Source organism: Netta rufina (genome assembly GCF_964035555.1).
Source record: "Netta rufina genome assembly, chromosome: 23".
Lineage (NCBI taxonomy): Eukaryota > Metazoa > Chordata > Aves > Anseriformes > Anatidae > Netta > Netta rufina.
Window position 1 is genome coordinate 7,314,068 of NC_140147.1, and position 21,982 is coordinate 7,336,049.

The following is a 21,982-nucleotide window of genomic DNA, read 5'->3' on the forward strand; positions in this document are numbered from 1 at the left end:
AAGCCCACTCTGCTCCTCATGTAATAATTAGTCCTACTAAGAAAAGGTGAGAGGTGATACTAGTAGGAGACTCTTCTGAGAGATACAGAGATGCCCATCTACCAACCCCATCCACTCTTGAGGGAAGTCTGCTGCTTACCAGGGGTTTGTATCAGGGATATCACCAAGAGACTGTCAAGCCTCATAAAACCTAAGGACTACTATCTCCTGCTAATGTTTCACATGGACACCAGTGATGCAGCCAGGAGCAGTCTGAGGAGCATCCAGAAACAATACAGAGCCCTAGGAGCAGCAGTAATGGACCCAGAAGCACAAGTCAAACAGGTGGGGATTGAAAGAGCCAGTCAGATCTGGCAAATCAAGATGGCTGCAGGACTGGTGCTAAAGACAGGTTCAGCTACCTAAAACATGGGACTCGCTTTGAGAAACCTGGTCTGCTGAGGGCTGATGGGGCTTACCTATCAGAGATGGGAAAGAGCATGTTCGGTCATAGGCTTGCAAGGCTGGTGAAAAGGGCTTTAAACTAGGGTTGCCAGGGGAGGGGAACCTCAATCCATCCTGTTCCTCACAGTCTGATGTGTATGTGGTCCTAGTGCATGTACCATGGGAAATAAACAAGAGATATACACAAGTTAAGAGATATACACATGCCTGCAGGGCTCTGACCTCATTGGCACTAGAGATGTGGTGGGATGGCTCCTACGACTGGAGTGTTATGATAGGATACAGGCTCTTTAGGAAGAACAGGCTGGGGAGATGAGAAGGGTGCCTGGAGCTCTGCCTGGAGATGGATGAGGAACTGCCAGAGAGTTTATGGGCCATGATAAAAGGGAGGAGAGGGACAGGTGACATTGCAGTGGGGATCTGCTACCCACCTGGTCAGGAAGATCAAGCAGATGAGGCCCTCTATAGACAGATAGATGTAACCTCACATTTACAAGCCCTGGTTCTCACGGGTGACTTCAGCCACACCTATATCTGTTGGAAAGAACACCGCACGGCAGGACAAAGTCAATTCAGGAGGTTCCTGAAATACACTGATAGCAACTTCCTTATCTAAATGATAGAAGAGCCAATGAAGAGAGGTGCTACGCTGGATCTCATTCTGAGAGGCTAGGGGGGGAAATGTGAAACTCAGGGACAGCTTTGGCTGCAGTCATCATGAAATGGTGCAGTTCTAGATTCAGAAGATGCTGAGGAGGGAGCAGAGCAGGCTTGCCACCTTTGACTTTGGAAGAGCCTCCTTAACAGGATGCTGGTTGGCAGAGTCTCTTGGGAGGCAGTCCTGAAGTGCAAAGGAGTCTAGCTAGGACGGCTGGACACTCTTCAAGTACGTAAACCTTAAAACATAGAAGCAGGTCATCCCCACATGCCAAAAAATGAGTTGGCATGGAAGACCCACAGTCCTGGATAAACAGGGAGTCGAGACGAGAGCTCAGGAAGAAAAAAAAGGATTTATGACCTTTACAAGAAGGGGTGTGCCACTCAGAAGGACTATAACGATGTTGTGAGGCTGTACAGGGAGAAAGTTATAGAAGGGCCAAAGCCCAACTGGATCTTAATCTGGTTGTTATTGTCAAAGACAAAAACTGTTTTTATAAATACACAAACAAATAAAGAAGGACTAAGGACAATCTTCATCCTCTACTGGATGTGAGGGGAAACAGTGACAAGAGATGAGGAAAAGGCAGAGATACTTAATGCTTTCTTTGCCTCAGCCCTTAGCAGCAAGACCAGTTGTTTCCTAGGTACTCAGACCACTGAGCTGGTAGAAAAGGACAGGGAGCAGAATGAAGCCCTCATAATCCACAAGGAAATGGCTGGAGACCTGCTACTACACTTAGATGTACACAATCCTATGGGGCTAGATGGGATCTACCTGAGGGTAGTGAAGGAAGTGCCAGAAGTGCTCGCCAAGCCACTTTCAATCATTTATCAGCAGAGTCCTTGCTGTCAGGGGAGGTCCCAGTTGGCTGGCAGCTAGCAAGTGTGACGCCCATCTACAAGAAGGGCCAGAAGAAGGATCTGGGGAACTACAGGCCTGTCAGTTTCAACTCTGTGCCAGGGAAGCTCATGGAGAAGATTATCTTGAGGACCATCATGCAACACTGACAGGACAACCAGATGATCAGGCCCAGTCAGCATGGGTTTATCAAAGGCATGTCCTGAATCTGATCTCTTTCTACAACAAGGTGAAGCGCTCAGTGGGCAAGGGAAAGGCTAGGCTGCTACCTAGACTTCAGTACAGCTTTTGACACCATTTCCCGCAGCATTCTCCTGAAGAAGCTGGCTGCTCAAGGCTTGGACAGGGTATATTCTTCATTGGGTTAAAAACTGGCTAGGTGGCTAGACCCAAAGAGTCGTGGTGAATGGAGTTAAGGAGGTGAATGGAGGTCAGTCAACTAGTGGTGACCCCAGGGTTCAGTATTGGGGCCAGTTGTCTTCAATAACTTCATAAATGATCTGGACAAGGGGATCAAGTATACCCTCATTAAGTCTGCAGATGACACCAAGATAGGAGAGAGTGTTTGAGGGTCGGTAGACCCTACATAGGGATCTGGATAGGCTAGACTGATGGGCCCAGGCTAACTATATGAGGTTCAATGAGGCCAAGTGCTGGGTCCTGCATTTCAGGCGCTTATTCAATGTTACCAGCTGGGGAAAGAGTAGCTGCAAAGCTGCCACTTGGAAAGGGACCTGGGGCTATTGGTGAAGAGTCAGCTGAGTATGAGCCAACAGCATGCTCATGTAGAGAAGAAGGCCAACAGCATCCTGTCTAGCATCAGGAATAGTGTATTCAGCAGGACTAAGAAAGTGATTGTCCCCCTGTATTCAGCCCTGGTAGGTCACGTCTCAAGTACTGCATTCACCTCTGTGGCCCCCAGCACAAGGAGAGCATGGAGCTATTATAATGAGACCAGAGGAAGGTGATGAAGATGACCAAGAGGCTGAAGCACCACTCACATGAAGACAGGCTGAGGGAGTTGGGGTTGTTCAGCCTGGAAAAGAGAAGGCTCCAGGGAGACCTTACAGTGGCCTTCCAGTAACTAAAGGAGGCCTACAGCAAAGCAGGGGGGGGCAGGATGATGACAACAACTCCTCAGAGTATAATGATAGAACTAGGGGTAATGGCTTTAAAAGAAAAGAGGGCAGATTCAGACTACACATCAGAAAGAAGTTCTTCAGTATGAGGGTGGTGAGGCACTGCAACAGGTTGCCCAGGGAAGTTGTGGATGACCCATCCCTAGATGTGTTCAAGGCCACATTGGATGGGGCTTTGAGTAACCTGGTCTAGTGGAAGGTGTCACTGCCCACAGCAGGGGGGTTGGAATTATATGATCTCATCAGCTGGCTGATGTCATCGTGGGACCTCTCTCAATTGTTTTTCAATGATCTTGGGAATCTGGAGAGGTCCCAGTAGACTGGAAGCTGGCAAATGTTATGCTGATTTTCAAGAAGGGTAAGAAAGAAGACCCTTGCAATTACAGGCCTGCCAGTCTCACATCAGTGCCTGGTAAAATTATGGAGAAAATGATTCTTGACATTGAGGCACACCTGGGGGACAATGCAGTCATTGGTCCCAGCCAACATGGGTTCATGAGGGGTTGGTCCTGCCTAACAAATTTGATATCCTTTTATGATAAGATCACCCATCTAGTTGACCAAGGGAAAGCAGGTGATGTGATGTTTTTGGACTTCAGCAAGGCTTTTGACATGGTTTCCCATAGGATCCTACTGGACAGAATGTCCAGCATACAACTTAGCAAAAACATATGATGGGTGAGCAATTGGCTGACGGGCAGGGCTCAAAGGGTTGTGGTAAATGGGGCCACATCTGGCTGGCAGACGGTCACTAGTAGGGTCCCTCTAGACTCCATTTTAGGCCAGTCCTCTTCAATGTCTTTATAAATGATTTGGATGTAGGTGTTTTGAGCAAATTTGCCAATGACACCAAACCTGGAGGAGTTGTGAACTCTGATGAGGGTGGAAAGGCCTTGCAGAGAGATCTGGACAATCACCAACCATATGAAGTTTAACAAAGGCAAGTGCTGGGTCCTGCACCTGGGATAGGGCAACCCTGGCTATATGTACAGACTGGGCGATGAGCCACTGGAAAGCAGTCCCGCAGAGAGGGATCTGAGGGTTGTGGTCGACTGCAAGTTGAATATGAGCCAGCAGTGTGCCCTGGCAGCCAGGAAGGTCAACCGTATCCTGGGGTGCACCAAGCACAGCATTAATGGTTGGTCGAGGGAGGTGACTGTCCCGCTCTACTCTGCGCTGGTCCAGCCTCACCTCAAGTACTGTGTGCAGTTCTGGGCACCACAGTACAAGGACATTAAACTGTTGGAGAATGTCTAGAGGAGGGCGATGAAGATGGTGAAGGGCCTAGAGAGGAAGACATGAGGAGCGGCTGAGGTCACAGGGCCTGTTCAGCCTAGGGAAAAGGAGGCTGAGAGGGGACCTCATTGTGGTCTACAACTTCCTCGCGAGGGGGAATGGGGAGGCAGGTGACCTATTCTCTGTAGACACCAGTGATAGGACCCATGGGAGTGGTGCTAAGCTGAGGCAGGGGAAATTTAGGCTGGACAGCAGGAAGAGGTTCTTCACCAAGAGGGTGGTTGCACACTGGAACAGGTTTGCCAGGGACACAGTTACTGCACCAAGCCTGTCTGAATTTAAAAAGCAAGTGGACTATGCATTTAGTGACATGGTCTAAAGTTTTGGGCAGACCTGTGTAGTGTCAGGAGTTCGACTTGATGATCCTTATGGGTCCCTTCCAACTTGGGATATTCTGTGATCTTTAAGGTCCTTTCAAACAAAGACTATCCTGTGATTCTGTGAAGTATTACCTTCTCATATCCATATGTGAACACTAACAACATCTTAAGAACTGCTCTTTTCTAGATCTGAAACCATACAAATAAGACACTGGCAAAAGTAGAAATGCATCAGAGCTACCTTTGTACAGGTTCCAAAACAGGAAAAGTTCTCCTCTACTTGCGGTGGTGCTACCAACATGACCAAACAAATTGACACTTGGATCCCAGAAGACACGATCAAAACACAACACAACCTATAAACAAAGAACCAAAAGACTTAGGAGCTCAGGGAAAAAAATAAAAATAAAGAGATCAACTGATTTGCATCACTGGAAATGTCAAGGAAGGAAAATCTAGAGAATATGTAGTGCACATGCTTAATACATAAAAGCTTACACCTTTATCATGTTTCATAAGTTAATAACCTGTTTAGCAAGCTACAACATATGTGCCATGTCAACCTACTTGACAAATTTTACTGCTTACAAATTACATAGCATATAGAGAAGTCCTTTACAGTTCTTCAAATAATTTTCAGCATCAAAGTCTAGCAAACAGGAGTGGAAGAAACATCCTTCCCTCTCATCCATCCTTCCTCTCATCCACCATAAACATTTCTGCTGCATGCCCTGGTCTGCCTGCAGTTCCCTCAATGACCAATTGACCTTGTTGAGGTTGCCAAATCCCATACGCTGCACTGCAGAAGTTTTCCACTCAGGAAGAGGTGGCACAAACTGTACTGCCGGAGGCTGCTGTTTCAATACTCCCAAGGGAAGAGTGCATAGCACGGCATCACATTTATAAATGAACGTCTGGCTAGTAGATCGGGTATTTACAGCTATCACTTCACAGCCTGGAAAAAGGAGAGGAAAAGTCATTTAATAGACTGGGAAATAAAAGGCCTTATAAAGGCCTCAACATAAAATTAAAAAAAAAATAAAACCACCATAAAAACATATCCACATCAGAAAACACTTAGGTTACAGAGACAGCATTACACAAGCTTTATGTAACTTCTAGGCAACTAAATCTTACTGGCCACATAGCTGAATACCAAAAAGCAGAATTTACAATGCATCCAAGGATGGCCACACTAGGCTAAAAGGTTAATCTACACTAATAAATGAGATTTAAATATATGTATAACTAAATACCAAGTAGAGAACGAGCCTATCACTGAGTTACTCTCCCAGCTGACAGTTTCTTGAGCCCAGTGTTTTGAAGAACAATGAAAAGGTGTATTCCTTCCATTCAAGTCCATCTTATATCTAGTTACACTCCTAATACCAGAGCCTGCGGTACCTTAAGCAGTCGAAGACCTCTTACTCCAAAATCTTCAATCCCAATGAAGTGAACCTATGTATCAGTAAATCCAGCTGAAAAGGACAGATTCAGAGCAGCCACAGAAACAAGCAAGAAACAAAGATTTATTAATCCCTAGAAGCTTCCTACACAATTAAACACGAACAAGAAATGTGGCTTTTTCCAACCTAAAATATGATAGAAAGGTTTTATAAGATCAAAACAAAAGCACTGCATTTCTGTGATTATACTTCCTCAGAGCAGCTTTCAAGAGGTGGTTTCATGTACCTGAAGCTGTATAGCGAACCTGTCGAACCGCTGTGTTTAATTTAATATCCAACCCTTCTGCTAAGGCTACAGGCACACAGGAATATCCATTCCTCACAGTCAAGTGACTGCCTGTGAATTCAAAGTCATCATCCTGAAACAAAGATGTGTAAAAGCATGCATTTATAACAAAATCACATCACTCAATAGACAATCAGCAACTCTGAACAGTAGCAAAATGTTTTCAATAAAAACTTTCAAAGGGAAATCTGAAGAATTTGAAAACTTATTTTATTAGTCAAGTAATCAGTACAGAAGCTTTCAGGAGACAGCATTATTATAGAAAGTTTCAGCACTAATAAAAAGCTTCCTGGAATATCATCAGCAAATAACAGCCATGTAAGAGAACAGTATCTACATAAAAGCAGATACCATTCAAGAGTTTAGACCCATTAACACAAAGGAACTTCCATGAGAGTGAAATAAATATAGCATAAGTTTTTAGTATATAACTGAACAAATACATTAATTAGCTACCTGGTCCCAGTGCTTCAGTGAAAGTGTAGAGAGGGGCGTAGCATTAGCAAATTCTAGGTTTGCAAAATGCCAGTCAAGTATTTGCCTGTCTCTTGAAGACAGATAGACATCACTGGAAAAAAAAATGCAATACAAAAGACATTTAGTTTGCCAGAGCAGAATGCAAACGCACTGTTTTTGAAAATTTGTTTCAGTCCCTTCTTAGAGGAGAAATTTTTAAAAATGCCAAAAAACAGCAAAATCACATTTTCAAAGATGGACTCTTATATAACATACTAAATGAAGCTGGAAACAAAACTTCAGAAATGAAGACTGTTAAATAAATCACGTGTTAAGTAGCATAAATACAAAAGACTAAAAAACTAGTAGAGTCATAATAGAGCAATGTACATCCTTATGATCTGCCATCGTTTGTCAAAATAAGCAGAGTAGGTATGCTATCATTGACAAGGATTTCAAATCTGAAAGGCTTCTTGAGATCAGGCACTGGTTACAGCAAGGATTACTGCTGTAATACATCCTAAGAACCACCCTCTTTTGGCCTGAGTCACACGTACTGTGCAATGAGACACTGGAGAACAACCCCACAGAGAGGGATCTGAGGGTTTTGGTTGATAAGCTGAATATGAGCCACCAGTGTGCCCTGGCAGCCAGGAGGGCCAACTGTATCCTGGGGTGCATCAAGCATAGCATTAATGGTTGGTCGAGGGAGGTGATTGTCCCGCTCTACTCTGCACTGTGAGGCCTCACCTCGAGTATTGTGTGCAGTTCTGGGCACCACGGTACAAAAAGGATGTAAAACTGTTGGAGAGCATCCAAAGGAGGGCTGCTAAGACGGTGAAGTGCATAAAGGGGAAGACTTATGGTGAGCAGCTGATATCACTTTGCCTGTTTAGCCTGGAAAACAGGAGGCTTAGGGGAGACCTCATTGTGGACTACAGGGGATTGGAGGGGCAGGCGCCAATCTATTCTCTTTAATGACCAGTGATAGGACCCAAGGGAATGGTGTCAAGCTGCAACAGGGGAGGTTCAGGCTGGGTATCAGGAAAAGGTTCTTCACTGAGAGGGTTGTCATGCACTGAAACAGGCTCTCAAGGGAGGTAGTCACAGCACCTAGCCTGTCAGAGTTTAAGCATTTGGACTGTGCTCTTAGTCGTGTGGTCTGAATTTCTGGGTAGACCTGTGTGGTGTCAGGAGTTGGACTTGATGATCCTTGTAGGTCCCTTTCAACTCGAGATATTCTATAATTCTATGACTTCTACAACCAAGAAAGAAAAGTTCTAAAACTGAGGGAACTCATACTTCACGTTTGTGCAAACTACCATGATTAAAAGAAAAACATGGCTTTTTTTTTTAATATACTGTGAAAGTAAAACAAGCAAAAATCTTCATGCTTTCCTAAGTATTCATTTTTATAGTTCATATCTTTACCTTGGTGGATTGGCTTCAAGTTCTTGTAGCTTCTCTTCCAGCTTTCCTTGTGTTTCTGACAATTCATCATACTCCTACATAGGATTAAAAGCTAACGTTAAAATCAGTTCATATTCGAAAGGACTTAGAAACATGTAGCATCAAACTGGATTAATTATAAGAGATGGAAGTGGAAGACTGATGAGCTTCAGTGGAATCTAAATCAAGTCCTTTATTTTCTCAACATTTAATCCACCTATTTTGCCCTTCTGCAGTTCAGATATGCAGAAACTTACGTCGCACTGCAGAAAAAAAGTAGTGTTTAGATTCCTGACATTTTAGCATGCTCACATCTGAAGAACATGAAGATCCATAATAGTTACAGAATTTTCTTACAGTACTGGAAGCTCTTTCATACTACACAATATTATTTCTATTCTTATTTCTCTATTAAAAGACTATAGTTAATATTAAATGAAGAGTTTTCCAAGGCAGATGTAACCTTACAAAAAGCAAATACATGATCTAGTTCAATTTTCCTCCAGAATTCCATCAAACAAACCTACAATAGAACTGTATAAAATCATTTTCTTTCTGTATTGGGATTACACGCCAAGGTCTTGGTTTCAAGGGGCTGCACAGATGGCCTCTGTGAGAAGAGTTCCACAAGGTACTGCATGTTAGAGACAGACTCCAGCCAGCTCCAAAAAGGACCTTCCACTGGCCAGTGCTGAGCCACTGAGAGACACTGGCTGTGTCTCAGAGAAAATATTTACAAAAGGAAATAATTGCTGCACAACAGCATCTGGAAAAGAAGAATGAGAAATGGAGAGAAACAGCCCTGCAGACACCAAGGAGACATGGTGGGACCAGTCTCATGACTGGAGTGCTGCAATGCCTGGCTATAAGCTCTTCAGAAGGGACACGCAGCACAGAAGGGGTGGTGGTGTGGCTCTCTATTTTAGAGAGTCTTTCGAGGTTGTAGAACTCGAGGCTGGGAATGACAAGGTCGAGTCCCTTTGGGTTAGGATTGGCAGGAACAACAAGGCTAGTGTCCTGGCTGGGGTCTGTTATAGACCGCCGAACCAGGATGAGGAGACGGATGAGGAGTTCTACAGGCAACTGACAGAAGTTGCAAAATCTTCAGCGCTTGTACTCGTGGGGGACTTCAACTTCCCTGACATATCCTGGAAGCACAACACAGCCCAGAGAAAGCAGTCTAGGAGGTTTCTGGAGAGTGTGGAAGATAGCTTCCTGATGCAGCTGGTTAGTGAACCTACCAGGGGTGGTGCCCCGCTAGACCTTCTCTTCACAAACAGAGAAGGACTGGTGGAGGATGTGATTGTCAGGAGCTGTCTTGGGCAGAGTGACCACGAAATGGTGGAGTTCACTATTCTTGGCGAGGCCAGGAAGGGGACCAGTAAAACTGCTGTATTGGACTTCCGGAGGGCTGACTTTGAGCTGCTCAGGACACTGGTTGGTAGAGTCCCTTGGGAGGCGGTTCTGAAGGGCAGAAGAGTCCAGGAGGGCTGAGTGCTCTTCAAGAGGGAAATCTTGATGGCGCAGGAATGGTCTGTCCCCACGTGCCCAAAGACAAGCTGGCGGGGAAGAAGACCAGCCTGGCTGAACAGAGAATTGTGGCTTGAGCTTAGGAGGAAAAAGAGGGTTTATAATCTTTGGAAAAGTGGGCAGGCCACTAGGGAGGACTTTAAGGATGTAGCGAGGCTGTGCAGGGACAAAATTAGAAAGGCCAAAGCTCATCTGGAGCTCAGTCTGGCTACTTCCGTTAAAGATAACAAAAAACGTTTTTATAAATACATCAACACAAAAAGGAGGACTAAGGAGAATCTCCATCCTTTACTGGATGCGGGGGGAAACTTAGTTACAAGAGATGAGGAAAAGGCAGAGGTGCTTAATGCCTTCTTCGCCTCAGTCTTTAGCGGCAATACTGGTTGTTCTCTGGATACCCAGTACCCTGAGCTGGTGGAAGGGGATGGGGAGCAGGATGTGGCCCTCACTATCCACAAAGAACTGTTTGGTGACCTGGTACGGCACTTGGATGTGCACAAGTCGATGGGGCCGGATGGGATCCACCCAAGGGTACTGAGAGAACTGGCAGAGGAGCTGGCCAAGCCACTATCCATCATTTATCAGCAGTCCTGGCTATCGGGGGAGGTCCCAGTTGACTGGCGGCTAGCAAACGTGACACCCATCTACAAGAAGGGCTGGAGGACTGACCCGGGGAACTACAGGCCTGTCAGTTTGACCTCAGTACCAGGGAAGCTCACGGAGCAGATCCTCTTGAGAGTCATCACGCAGCACTTGCAGGGCAAGCAGGCGATCAGGCCCAGTCAGCATGGGTTTATGAAAGGCAGGTCCTGCTTGACGAACCTGATCTCCTTCTATGACAAAGTGACACGCTGGGTGGATGAGGGAAAGGCTGTGGATGTGGTCTACCTTGACTTCAGCAAGGCTTTTGACACCATTTCCCACAGCATTCTCCTCAAGAAACTGGCTGCTCTTGGCTTGGACTGGTGCACGCTTTGTTGGGTTAGAAACTGGCTGGATAGCTGGGCCCAAAGAGTCGTGGTAAATGGAGTCAAGTCCAGTTGGAGGCCAGTCACTAGTGGCGTTCCCCAGGGCTCAGTGCTGGGGCCGGTCCTCTTTAATATCTTCATCGATGATCTGGACGAGGGCATTGAGTGCGCCCTCAGTAAGTTTGCAGATGACACCAAGCTATGCGCGTGTGTCAACCTGCTTGAGGGTAGGAAGGCTCTGCAGGAGGATCTGGATAGGCTGCACCGATGGGCTGAGGTCAACTGCACGAAGTTCAACAAGGCCAAGTGCCGGGTCCTGCACCTGGGGTGCAATAATCCCAAGCAGAGCTACAGGCTGGGAGATGAGTGGTTGGAGAGCTGCCAGGCAGAGAAGGACCTGGGAGTGATGGTTGATAGTCAGCTGAATATGAGTCAGCAGTGTGCTCAGGTGGCCAAGAAGGCCAACAGCATCCTGGCTTGCATAAGAAAGAGTGTGACCAGCAGGGCTAGGGAGGTGATCGTCCCCCTGTACTCGGCTCTGGTGAGGCCGCACCTCAAGTACTGTGTTCAGTTTTGGGCCCCTCGCTACAAGGACATCGAGGTGCTTGAGTGGGTCCAGAGAAGGGCGATGAAGCTGGTGAGGGACCTGGAGAACAAGTCCTACGAGGAGCGGCTGAGGGAGCTGGGCTTGTTCGGCCTGGAGAAAAGGAGGCTCAGGGGTGACCTTATTGCTCTCTACAGGTACCTCAAAGGAGCCTGTAGCGAGGTGGGGGTTGGTCTGTTCTCCCACGTGCCTGGTGACAGGGGCTTAAGTTGCGCCAGGGGAGTTTTAGGTTGGATGTTAGGAAGAACTTCTTTACTGAAAGGGTTGTTAGACATTGGAACTGGCTGCCCAGGGAAGTGGTGGAGTCACCATCCCTGGAAGTCTTTAAAAGACGTTTAGATGTAGAGCTTAGGGATATGGTTTAGTGGGGACTGTTAGCGTTAGGTCAGAGGTTGGACTCGATGATCTTGAGGTCTCTTCCAACCTAGAAATTCTGTGATTCTGTGAAGGAGGGCAGAAGGTGCTCCAGCTGCCAGAGCAGAAATTTCCCTGCAGCCTGTGGAGAGGACCATGGTGGAGCAGGTTGTCCACCTGCAACCCAATGGAATAGACTACCAAGCCAGATCCGCAGCCAATGGAGAGGAGTCCAGGCAGAGCTGGGGAAGAAGTGGAGTGCAGGGAACATGTTTTTACTTCTCACTGCCCTACTCTGTTATCAATTAGCACTGAATTAATCTTCCCTGACACTGTTTTACTCATCACAGCAACTGTTGAGCAATCTCCCTGCCTTAATCTCATCTATCATATTTGAGAAGTCATGGCAGTCTGGTGAAGATCCCACTGACTGGAAGAGAGGAACCATAACCACCATTTTTTAAAAGGGGACAAAAGGAAGAGACATGCAGAACTACAGGCCAGTCAGTTGCACCGCTGTGCTTGGCAAGATCATGGGGCAGATCATCCTGGAAACTATGCTCAGACACATGGAAAAGGAGGTGATTGGTGACAGCCAAAATTATTTCACTAAGGGCAGATCACGCCTGACAAGTCTGGTGGCCTTCTATGACGGGGTTACAGCATTGGTGAATAGGGCAAGATCAAATGACATCATCAACCCAGACATATGTAAAACATTTGACACTGTCCTGCACAACACACTCATCTCCAAATTGGGGAGATGTGGATTAGATGGATGGACCAATTGGTGGGTAAGGAATTGGCTGGACGGTTGCACTCAAGGATTTGTGGTCAACGGCTCTATGTCCAAGTGGAGATAAGTAACAAGTGATACTCCCCAGTGGGTCAGTACTGGGACCAGTGACATTTAACACCTTTGTTGGTGACATGGACAGTTAAACTGAGTATACCTTCAGCAAGCTTGCTGATGACAGCAAGCTGTGTTGTGCGGTTGACATGCTGGAGGGAAGGGATGCCATCCAGAGGGGTCTGGACAGGCCTGAGAGGTTGGCTTGTGAAAACCTCGAAGTTCAACAAGGCCAAGTGCAAGGTGCTGCATCTGGGTAAGGGCAACCTTAACCACAAAACCAGGCTGGGCAGACAATGGATTGAGAGCAGTCCTGATGAAAAGGACTTGGGGGTGTTGGTGGACAAAGAAGCTCAACGTGAGCCAGACATGTGTGCTTGCAGCCCAGAAAGCCAACCGTATCCTGGGCTGCAACAAAAGAAGCGTGACCAGCAGGGCGAGGGAAGGGACTCTTCCCCTCTGCTCTCATGAGACCCCACTTAGAGTACTACGTTTAGCTCTGGGGCCCCCAGCGTAAGAAGGACATGGAGCTATTAGAATGAGTCCAGAGGAGGACCACATAGATAAGAAGGCCAGAACACCTGGCTGGTTATCATTTCTGAACATCTATGTGGAACATCCTACAGCCAAATACAAAATATTTCAGCTACTGCATGGATAAGGTTTTGTTTCCTGCATCAGAACACTTCTTCAAAATACATACAAAAATAATTACTGTCAATGGCTACAGATTTTTTTTTTGTATTAAAATTCCTTGAGTGGGATTTGGCTTAATCCTTTTGATAATAGAAAACAAAGGAAGCAAAAACGGTAGTAAGATTTTTGTATTTGCTCCCTACTTTGAACACATTCATTCTCTTAAGAGCCCTTTTGCTAGGGTCATTTTACACATCCTAGAACTAAAGAAAAATGTTTTCCTAAAAACAAAAAGGAGGGGGAGGGCAAAAGAAGCATAAAAAGAACTTGCTTCCAGTTTCTTGTAGTGCTTTTAATCTACTTGTTGTTATGCTATACAATCTCAACATCCAACTAAAAAAATAGGTTTCCTTGGCTAAATTTTTAAATCTTATCTCCCTTTGTTAGCTAAAAAGAGAAAGAACAAATGTCACTCAGCCTAAAATAAATATTTAAGCAGCATGATGAATAGCTGACTTGGAAGCCTAGAACTTTTCATTCATATATGGAGAAGATATGAATCCTATTTTAAAATATTTGTATTGTATAAGTCATTTAACAACAGCAAAAAAAAAAAGGTCAAGAAACTCCATCCTAGATTTATGTAGTCTTACTAGCCACGGTGTATGGCCACACAATCTAGATAGGTTACTCCACACAGACTTGAAGTACCAAAATGCAGTAATAAGCTTTGCTGGTGATAGCAAGATGAAAGAATAGTTAATCAGTAGGATGAGTATATTTAATGAGATTCACTAATTAAAAGTATACTTTCTCAGAACAGGACAGGGTGCTATTTACTTTGTTGCTTTTCACATAGTTGACACACTACTCAACACTAAGAAAGCATGAAAATGAGCAAGGGGCAGGGGGGAATGATGTACTTATTTGTAATTAAAAATATATTTTGACCACACACACATTGTATGCATACTGATCAGAGGTTACAGATGAAGTACAGACTAGTGCTATCTTACTTTGTTTTATAAACTGAGCTCTTTTTCCAGATTATAAAACCAATACTTTCAACACTTTTTTTTTTTAATCATGAAAGAACTGCGAAGGAGTGTAGAAGTCTGCTCTCAATTTCACTATATAAGAACCTAGATCCCCACTTATTCAGGGCCTAGCCAGAAGAGAAAACAAAAACACACATTCCAATCTTGTACAACAACAGACTTACTAGTACTTTTCTTTATTGACATAGAATATCCTGAGTTGGAAGGGACCCTTAAGGATCATCAAGTCCAACTCTTGACACCGCACAGGTCTACCCAAAAGTTCAGACCATGTGACTAAGTGCACAGTCCAATCTCTTCTTAAATTCAGCCAGGCTCGGTGCAGTGACCACTTCCCTGGGGAGCCTGTTCCAGTGTGCAACCACCCTCTCTGTGAAGAACCCCCTCCTGACGTCCAGCCTAAATTTCCCCTGCCTCAGCTTAACCCCGTTCCCGCGGGTCCTGTCACTAGTGTTAATGGAGAAAAGGTCTCCTGCCTCTCGACACCCCCTTACGAGGAAGTTGTAGACTGTGATGAGGTCTCCCCTCAGTCTCCTCTTCTCCAGGCTGAACAGGCCCAGTGACCTCAGCCGTTCCTCGTACGTCTTCCCCTCCAGGCCTTTCACCATCTTCGTAGCCCTCCTCTGGACACTTTCCAACAGTTTCATGTCCTTTTTATACTGTGGTGCCCAGAACTGCACACAGTACTCGAGGTGAGGCCGCACCAGCGCAGAGTAGAGCGGGACAATCACCTCCCTTGACCTACTAGCGATGCCATGCTTGATGCACCCCAGGACACGGTTGGCCCTCCTGGCTGCCAGGGCACACTGCTGGCTCATATTCAACTTGCTGTCTACCACGACCCCCAGATCCCTCTCTTCCAGGCTGCTCTCCAGCGTCTCATCGCCCAGTCTGTACATGCAGCCAGGGTTTCCCCGTCCCAGGTGCAGGACCCGGCACTTGCTCTTATTGAACTTCATGCGGTTGGTGATCGCCCAGCTCTCCAACCTGTCCAGATCCCTCTGTAAGGCCTTTACGCCCTCATTTGAGTCCACAACTCCTCCAAGTTTGGTGTCATCAGCAAACTTGCTCAAAATACCCTCTATTCCTACATCCAGATCGTTTATAAAAATATTGAAAAGTACCGGCCCTAAAATGGAGCCTTGAGGGACCCCACTGGTGACCGCCCGCCAGCCTGACGCAGCCCCATTTACCATAACCCTTTGGGCCCTGCCCGTTAGCCAATTGCTCACCCATCGTATGATGTTTTTATTTAGCTGTATGGTGGACATTTTGTCCAGTAGGATCCTATGGGAAACCGTGTCAAAAGCCTTGCTGAAGTCCAAAAAAATCACATCAGCTGGTTTCCCTTGGTCCACCATACGGGTGATCTTATCATAAAAGGAAATCAGGTTAGTTAGGCAGGACCTACCCTTCACAAACCCATGCTGGCTGGGACCAATGACTGCTCTGTCCCCCAGGTGCGCCTCAATAAGTCCGAGAACCAACTTCTCCATGATTTTACCAGGCACTGACGTGAGACTGACAGGCCTGTAATTGCTAGGGTCTTCTTTCTGACCCTTCTTGAAAATTGGCACAACATTTGCCAGCTTCCAGTCTACCGGGACCTCTCCAAATTCCCAGGATCGTTGAAAAATAATTGAAAGAGGTTCCGCGATGACATCCGCCAGCTCTTTCAGCACCCGGGGATGAATCCCATCCGGACCCATGGACTTGTAGGGATCCAGGTGGAGTAGCAAATCCCGCACACGTTCAGGGTCAGTTGGGAGTTTGTCATCCCCACCGTCCCGGTCCTCCAGCTCAGGGCACCCTCGGTCCCGAAGCCCATCATCGGCATTGAAGACAGAGGCAAAGAAGGCGTTAAGCGTCTCTGCTTTGCCTATGTCATCGTCTGTGAGGAGACCTTCCCTATCAAGGAGCGGCCCTATGTATTCTTTAGTTCTCCTTTTTCCATTTACATATCTAAAAAAACCCTTTTTATTTTCTCTCACAGACACAGCCAGCTTCAACTCTAGCTGTGCTTTGGCCACTCGAACTTTCTCCCTACAAACACGAACAGCATCCCTGTATTCTTTCCATGATGCCTGGCCCTCCTTCCAGTAGCAAAACACTCTCTGTTTCCGCCTAATCTCCATTAGAACATTCCTGGTCAGCCACGCCGGCCTCCTTCCCCGCCTGCCTGACTTGCGATATTTTGGAATTGCCTGATCTTGTGCTTCTAGGAGGCATCGCTTAAAGAGTGACCAGCACTGGTGGACATCGAGGCCTTCAAGAGCAGCTTCCCAGGGGACCTTGCTGACTAGTTCCCTGAGCAGCCTGAAGTCCGCTTTCCCCATATCTAGGGATGAGGTTTTGGTGGCACTTTTCCTTCTGTCACCATAAATATTGAACTCAACCACTTCATGGTCGCTATGGCCGAGGCGGCCACCAATCACCACATCTCCCACCAGACCCTCTCTGTTTACTAGCAACAGGTCTAGGAGGGCACCTTTCCTAGTTGGCTCCGTTAGCACCTGCACCAAGAAGTTATCATCTAGGTGCTTCATGAACCTCCTGGACTTGCTTGTGTCAGCTGTGTGGCACTCCCAGTTAACGTCCGGCAAGTTGAAGTCCCCCATAAGGACAAGGGGAGTTAATCTCGAGGCCTCTCTTAGTTCTGTAAAGAATAATTTATCGGCGCTATCGTCCTGGCCAGGCGGTCTGTAATAGACTCCCACAACGACATCCCCTTTATTCGTTCGTCCCTTGATCCTTACCCAGAGGCTCTCAACTTTGCCATCGCCGACCTGAAGTTCCACACAGTCCAGCCCCTGCTTCACATACATCGCCACCCCACCACCTCGCCTTCCCTGCCTGTCCCTCCTGAAGAGCCTGTAACCATCTATCGCAACACCCCAGTCACAGGACTCGTCCCACCAGGTTTCGCTTATGCCGATGATGTCGTAGTTGCGGGACTGGGCCAGGACTTCTAGCTCATCTATTTTATTCCTCATACTGCGTGCGTTCGTGTAAAAGCATTTCAAGTGCGTCTCCTTACACTCAGCACCTTGTGGAGCTGACCGAAGGACCTCACTGGCACACAGCCCCTCTGATTCTAGCGTACCATCCCTTAGGTCTTCACCGGCGCGCCTGGTTTTAGCCCCTTCCCCCTTCGACTCTAGTTTAAAGCCCTATCTATCAGCCCTGCCAACTCCTGACCAAAGATCCTTACCCCTCTCCGAGAGAGGCGCATCCCATCTGGTGCCATCAGGCCCGGTGTAGCGTAGACCTTCCCATGATCAAAGAAACCGAAATTCTGCCGGTCACACCAGTCACGAAGCCACGAGTTTATGTGAACAGTACGTCTTTCAGCTTCGATCCCCCCTATCGGAAGGACAGAGGCAAACACCACCTGCGCCCCTGATCCTCTAAGTAGTCGCCCCAAATCCCTAAAGTCTCTTTTGATCGCCTTTGGACTTCTTGTTGCAACTTCATCGCTACCAGCCTGAAAGACCAGTAGCGGGTAGTAGTCAGTGGGCCGTACCAGGCGCTTGACTTTCTTGGCAAAGTCTCTCACCCGAGCCCCAGGGAGGCAACAGACTTCTCTGCGGGTTGGGTCCGGTCGGCATATCGGTCCCTCTGTCCCTTTCAGGAGGGAGCCCCCCATAACAATAGCCCTTCTTTCTTTTTTGAAGGATGATGTGGCAATGCGACGTGTAGGTCGCATTGTCTTAGGCGCCCCCTCCAACTGGGACGGGTGTTTGTCTACTTTGTCATTTAGATTGTCTTGCTCTAGTCCTTCATATCGATTATTTAAGGGTAGATGAGAAGGTGAGGTGGGCAGAGAGAGGGCTCGCCTACCACCCCGAATAGGCACCTGCCTCCATTCCCCCCCTTGATCTAGGTCTCCTCCCGCTGCCTGGCAGGAGGAGGGAACCTCCGTCTTCTGCGTAACAGGAGACGCCTGTGCTGTGGCAGTCTCGTGAGCCTGCCTCAAAGAGGGTAGAGCGCACCTCCACCAGTCAATTTCTCTCTCTGATTCCCTGATGCTCCTGAGCCTGTTCACCTCCTCCCGGAGCTCCGCTACCTGGCTGAGCAGTTCTTCAACCTGGGCACACCTCCCACAGGCATACCCACCACTGCTGTCGGAGACCGACAGAAGGCTGGGGCACACTCTGCAGCCCAGGACCTGGACGGCTGCGTGTTTCCCCGAGCCCTCCGTCTGAGTAGCCACGCTGGTGACCGTGGCTGGAGATGCCGCACAAGATGCGGAGGCCACGGTTTTCTGCCTGGTCGATACCATGGTCAGGTTCTACGCAAGCAGGTTGCAAGCACCGAAGGGAGAGGCAGCTGCAAAAGAGCGACGATGGGCCCCCCGCTCGCCCTGCCCGCGCAAACTGCCGCGCCCTTCGACGTGCCACGCCCTGTTTGCCCGTCCTGTTTGCCCGTCCTGTTCGCCGCGCTCCTGGTCGCTCGCGCTCCCTAGGGGCAACTTTTAAACAGCCGGGGAGGGGGCGCTGCTGGCTCCGCCCTCGCCTCGTCAGCCTCCCTCGCGAGCACAGCCGGGTCCCGGCGGCTCCCCCGAGTGGCCTCGATGCCGGACAAAAAGCCCTGCCCGCCTCGGTCCCCTGCTCCGCTGCAGAACACGTCTGCCCCGGAGCCGATCGCCTCAGCAAATGGCTCTAAAACGGTGGCAACGCCTGATTTAAATAGCCCGCCACTGACGTTGCTGGCTCCGCCCTCGCCTCGTCAGCCTCCCTCGCGAGCACAGCCGGGTCCCGGCGGCTCCCCCGAGTGGCCTCGATGCCGGACAAAAAGCCCTGCCCGCCTCGGTCCCCTGCTCCGCTGCAGAACACGTCTGCCCCGGAGCCGATCGCCTCAGCAAAGATCGCCTCAGACATGGGTGGGGCAGGGACAGAAGGGGGAGGTCTTTACTAAAAACGCAGTAAATACCTGAATTTTCTTCTTTTCCATTGAAGCCATTTTGACTTCTCAGTGCATCATGTGACATTGATAAATGCTGTGGATTGTATTACCAGTTGGAAAAGATCTGCTATACTCTTCTAGCTGACAAAAAATAGACTTGAAAAGAAATATCCATGAGACTAGAATAGCCCAAACACATTTGGACTCCAAGTAGATTTTTATTTTCTAATGAAGTAGCAGCTGAAAAATGATCTATGATTCCATCTTACCTAGGTTAATAGAATGTCTTCACCATAGAAAGAAGGGTTTCTAGGGCTTCCTTTTAAGGCACACACACACTTGGCTTGTCAAGATAGAGCTGTGTAAAGTCTTTGGTTTCCTGAGTAAAAGTCTTCTCTCTACCCAGCTTTTTCATCTTAGAGGAAGAGCATCTCTCTTCAAATACAGATTTTATTTCCAGACTATTGTGGGACCAAGTAGTACTTACAATCAAGTTTGACCTAAAACTTAGCCTTCAACATGTTAAATACTCTCAGATGTGATCCAGCATAGATGGATACATAAAACTGAGCCTTCAAAATGTTAATACTCTCCATCAAGAACACAAAGGACAGGTAACTAAGATATTAAATACAGCCTTATTATCAGTATTATAACCCAGAGTTATGCCCTATTACATTCTCTGAGAGTGCTGTATTTGAGTGAGCATTTATATCAGATAATGTTAGTTGGTTGCTGAAGTCTTCAAAGACCATAGACTTAAGGGTTCAGACAACGTTAAATTAGGAGGAGCTGTTGATGCCCTTGAGGGTAGAGAGCACTTGCAGAGAGATTTTGACAAGTCAGAGGGCTAGCAATCACTAACCTCATGAATTTTAACAAGAGCAAGTGCTGATTTTCCACCTGGGAAGGGGCAACCCCTGGCTACACATGCAGACTTGGGGACAAGAGGCTGGAGAGCAGCCCTGCAGAAATGAATCTGAGGTTTCTGCTTTATGGCAAGTTAAATCTGAGTCAGCAGCATGCTCTGACAGCTGAAAGGGCCAACTGTATCCTGGGGAGCATCAGGCACAGCATTGCTAGCAGGTCAAGGGAAGGGATTGTCCTGCTCTGCTCTGTTGTGGCCTCACCTGGAGTACTGTGTTCAGTTTTGGATAGAGCGTCCAAAGGAGGGCTACCAAGATGAAGGGTCTAGAGGGCAAGATGTATGAGGAGTGGATGAAATCACTTGATTTGCTCAGCTTAGAGGAGAGGAGACTGAGAGCAGATCTCAATGCAGCCTATGGTTCCCTCACAAGGATGGGGGGATAGGCGGGCACTGATCTCTTCTCTTTGGTGACCAGCAATAGGACCCAAAGGAACAAACGGCATGGAGCTGTGACAGGGGAGGTTCAGGTTGGTTATTAGGAAATAGGAAAAGGTTCTTTACTGAGAGGGTGGTTGGGCACTAACACAGGCTCCCCAGGGAGTGGTCACAGTGCCAAGCCTGTCAGAGTTCAAGAAGTATTTGGACAATGCTCTCTGACATAGAGTTTGATTTCTGGTTGATTCTGTGTGGAGCCAGGAGGTGGACTCAGTGATCCTTGTGGGTCCCTTCCAACTCAGGATATTCTATGACTCTGATCCTATGATTAAATGCCACATGTATATCATCCTTTACCTTGCAAAGCGCAGTCAGATCTCTGTGTTTACTTTTCACAAGGAACTCTGCTGTAATATCCCGAGGTGGCTTCACTTCTGATGCTTCTTTATACTGCTGATGGAGTTCTTTAATCTTCTCTTTTAAATTCACCATCTTTTTAAGGTGTAGTAGGAAAAGGGAAAAAGAAAATAAGGAGAGTAGGTAGATTTCATAGGAGTTACTGTGTAAAATGGATATTCATCTCAAAGTATGCCATTATAACAGGGATTTCCGGATGTTACCTATATGCAATTCTACCTCCACAAAGCCAAAATAGATACCACCAGCCTCAAAATAACATGCTTAAACCCAACATCACTGACTTCTAACAAAACACTTTGCAAATGAAGAACAAAATCAGCTGTCCTCAGACATATTTCATTTTAGAAACTTCCGTGGAGAAGATCCTACTTACTCCAACTAAAAACATCCTAAGTAGGACTCCAGAGATGGCCTAGACAGTGTTTCTACACTACAAATCACAGATTCGATTATCCTCTCCTCAAAGCACTTAATTTTCAAGCTGTTTTCACAGTTATTCCCATTGGTAACCAAACACAACATTTTAAAATACTATTCCCCCTGCCACCCCCCCAAGAGCCTTAGTCATTATCAAAAGTCTAAGAGAAGCTATGACACAACACTGTTTGATCACGTCTGTCTTCTCCCTTTCTTTTCCCAGCTTGACATTTTACAGTCTTCTGCTCAAACATGTGCTCCACTTTACATATGGGGACAAAATCCTCTCACACAAAGAGAAAACTACTCAACTTTTATGTTAGCTCTCTATTTAAATTAATTTCTTTAAAAGTTTTTTTTTTTTGCAGCACTTATTGCCCTTTTATGTAAAAAGTTAGGTACTTTCCCTAATTATTTCTGAAAGGGAAGAGAAAAAAATTGAAGACTAGAAATGCAGCATGAATTTAAAAAGTTTTTGGTGCTCCTTTGCGATAACAGTGCTTCCTGGCAGGCCTTAAATGAACAGGTATTTTTAAGAACAGCATTAACAACACCTGTTTTT

The 21,982-nt window shown here is 46.9% G+C and overlaps 1 protein-coding gene across 5 annotated transcripts in view; it reads right to left on the bottom strand.

Annotated features, from left to right (window-relative positions):
* The window catches only part of KDM1A (lysine demethylase 1A), a 61,352-nt gene that overhangs the window by 11,288 nt on the left and 28,082 nt on the right, over nt 1-21,982 (bottom strand). For all 5 annotated transcript variants that reach the window (XM_084300692.1, XM_084300693.1, XM_084300691.1 and 2 more), the window contains 6 exons: nt 20,941-21,075; nt 8,358-8,431; nt 6,927-7,038; nt 6,411-6,543; nt 5,486-5,673; nt 4,960-5,074 (listed from right to left, as the gene is read on the bottom strand). In XM_084300692.1, the coding sequence (XP_084156818.1) occupies nt 4,960-5,074; nt 5,486-5,673; nt 6,411-6,543; nt 6,927-7,038; nt 8,358-8,431; nt 20,941-21,075 (757 nt within the window). The remainder of the gene's footprint in view (nt 1-4,959; nt 5,075-5,485; nt 5,674-6,410; nt 6,544-6,926; nt 7,039-8,357; nt 8,432-20,940; nt 21,076-21,982) is intronic.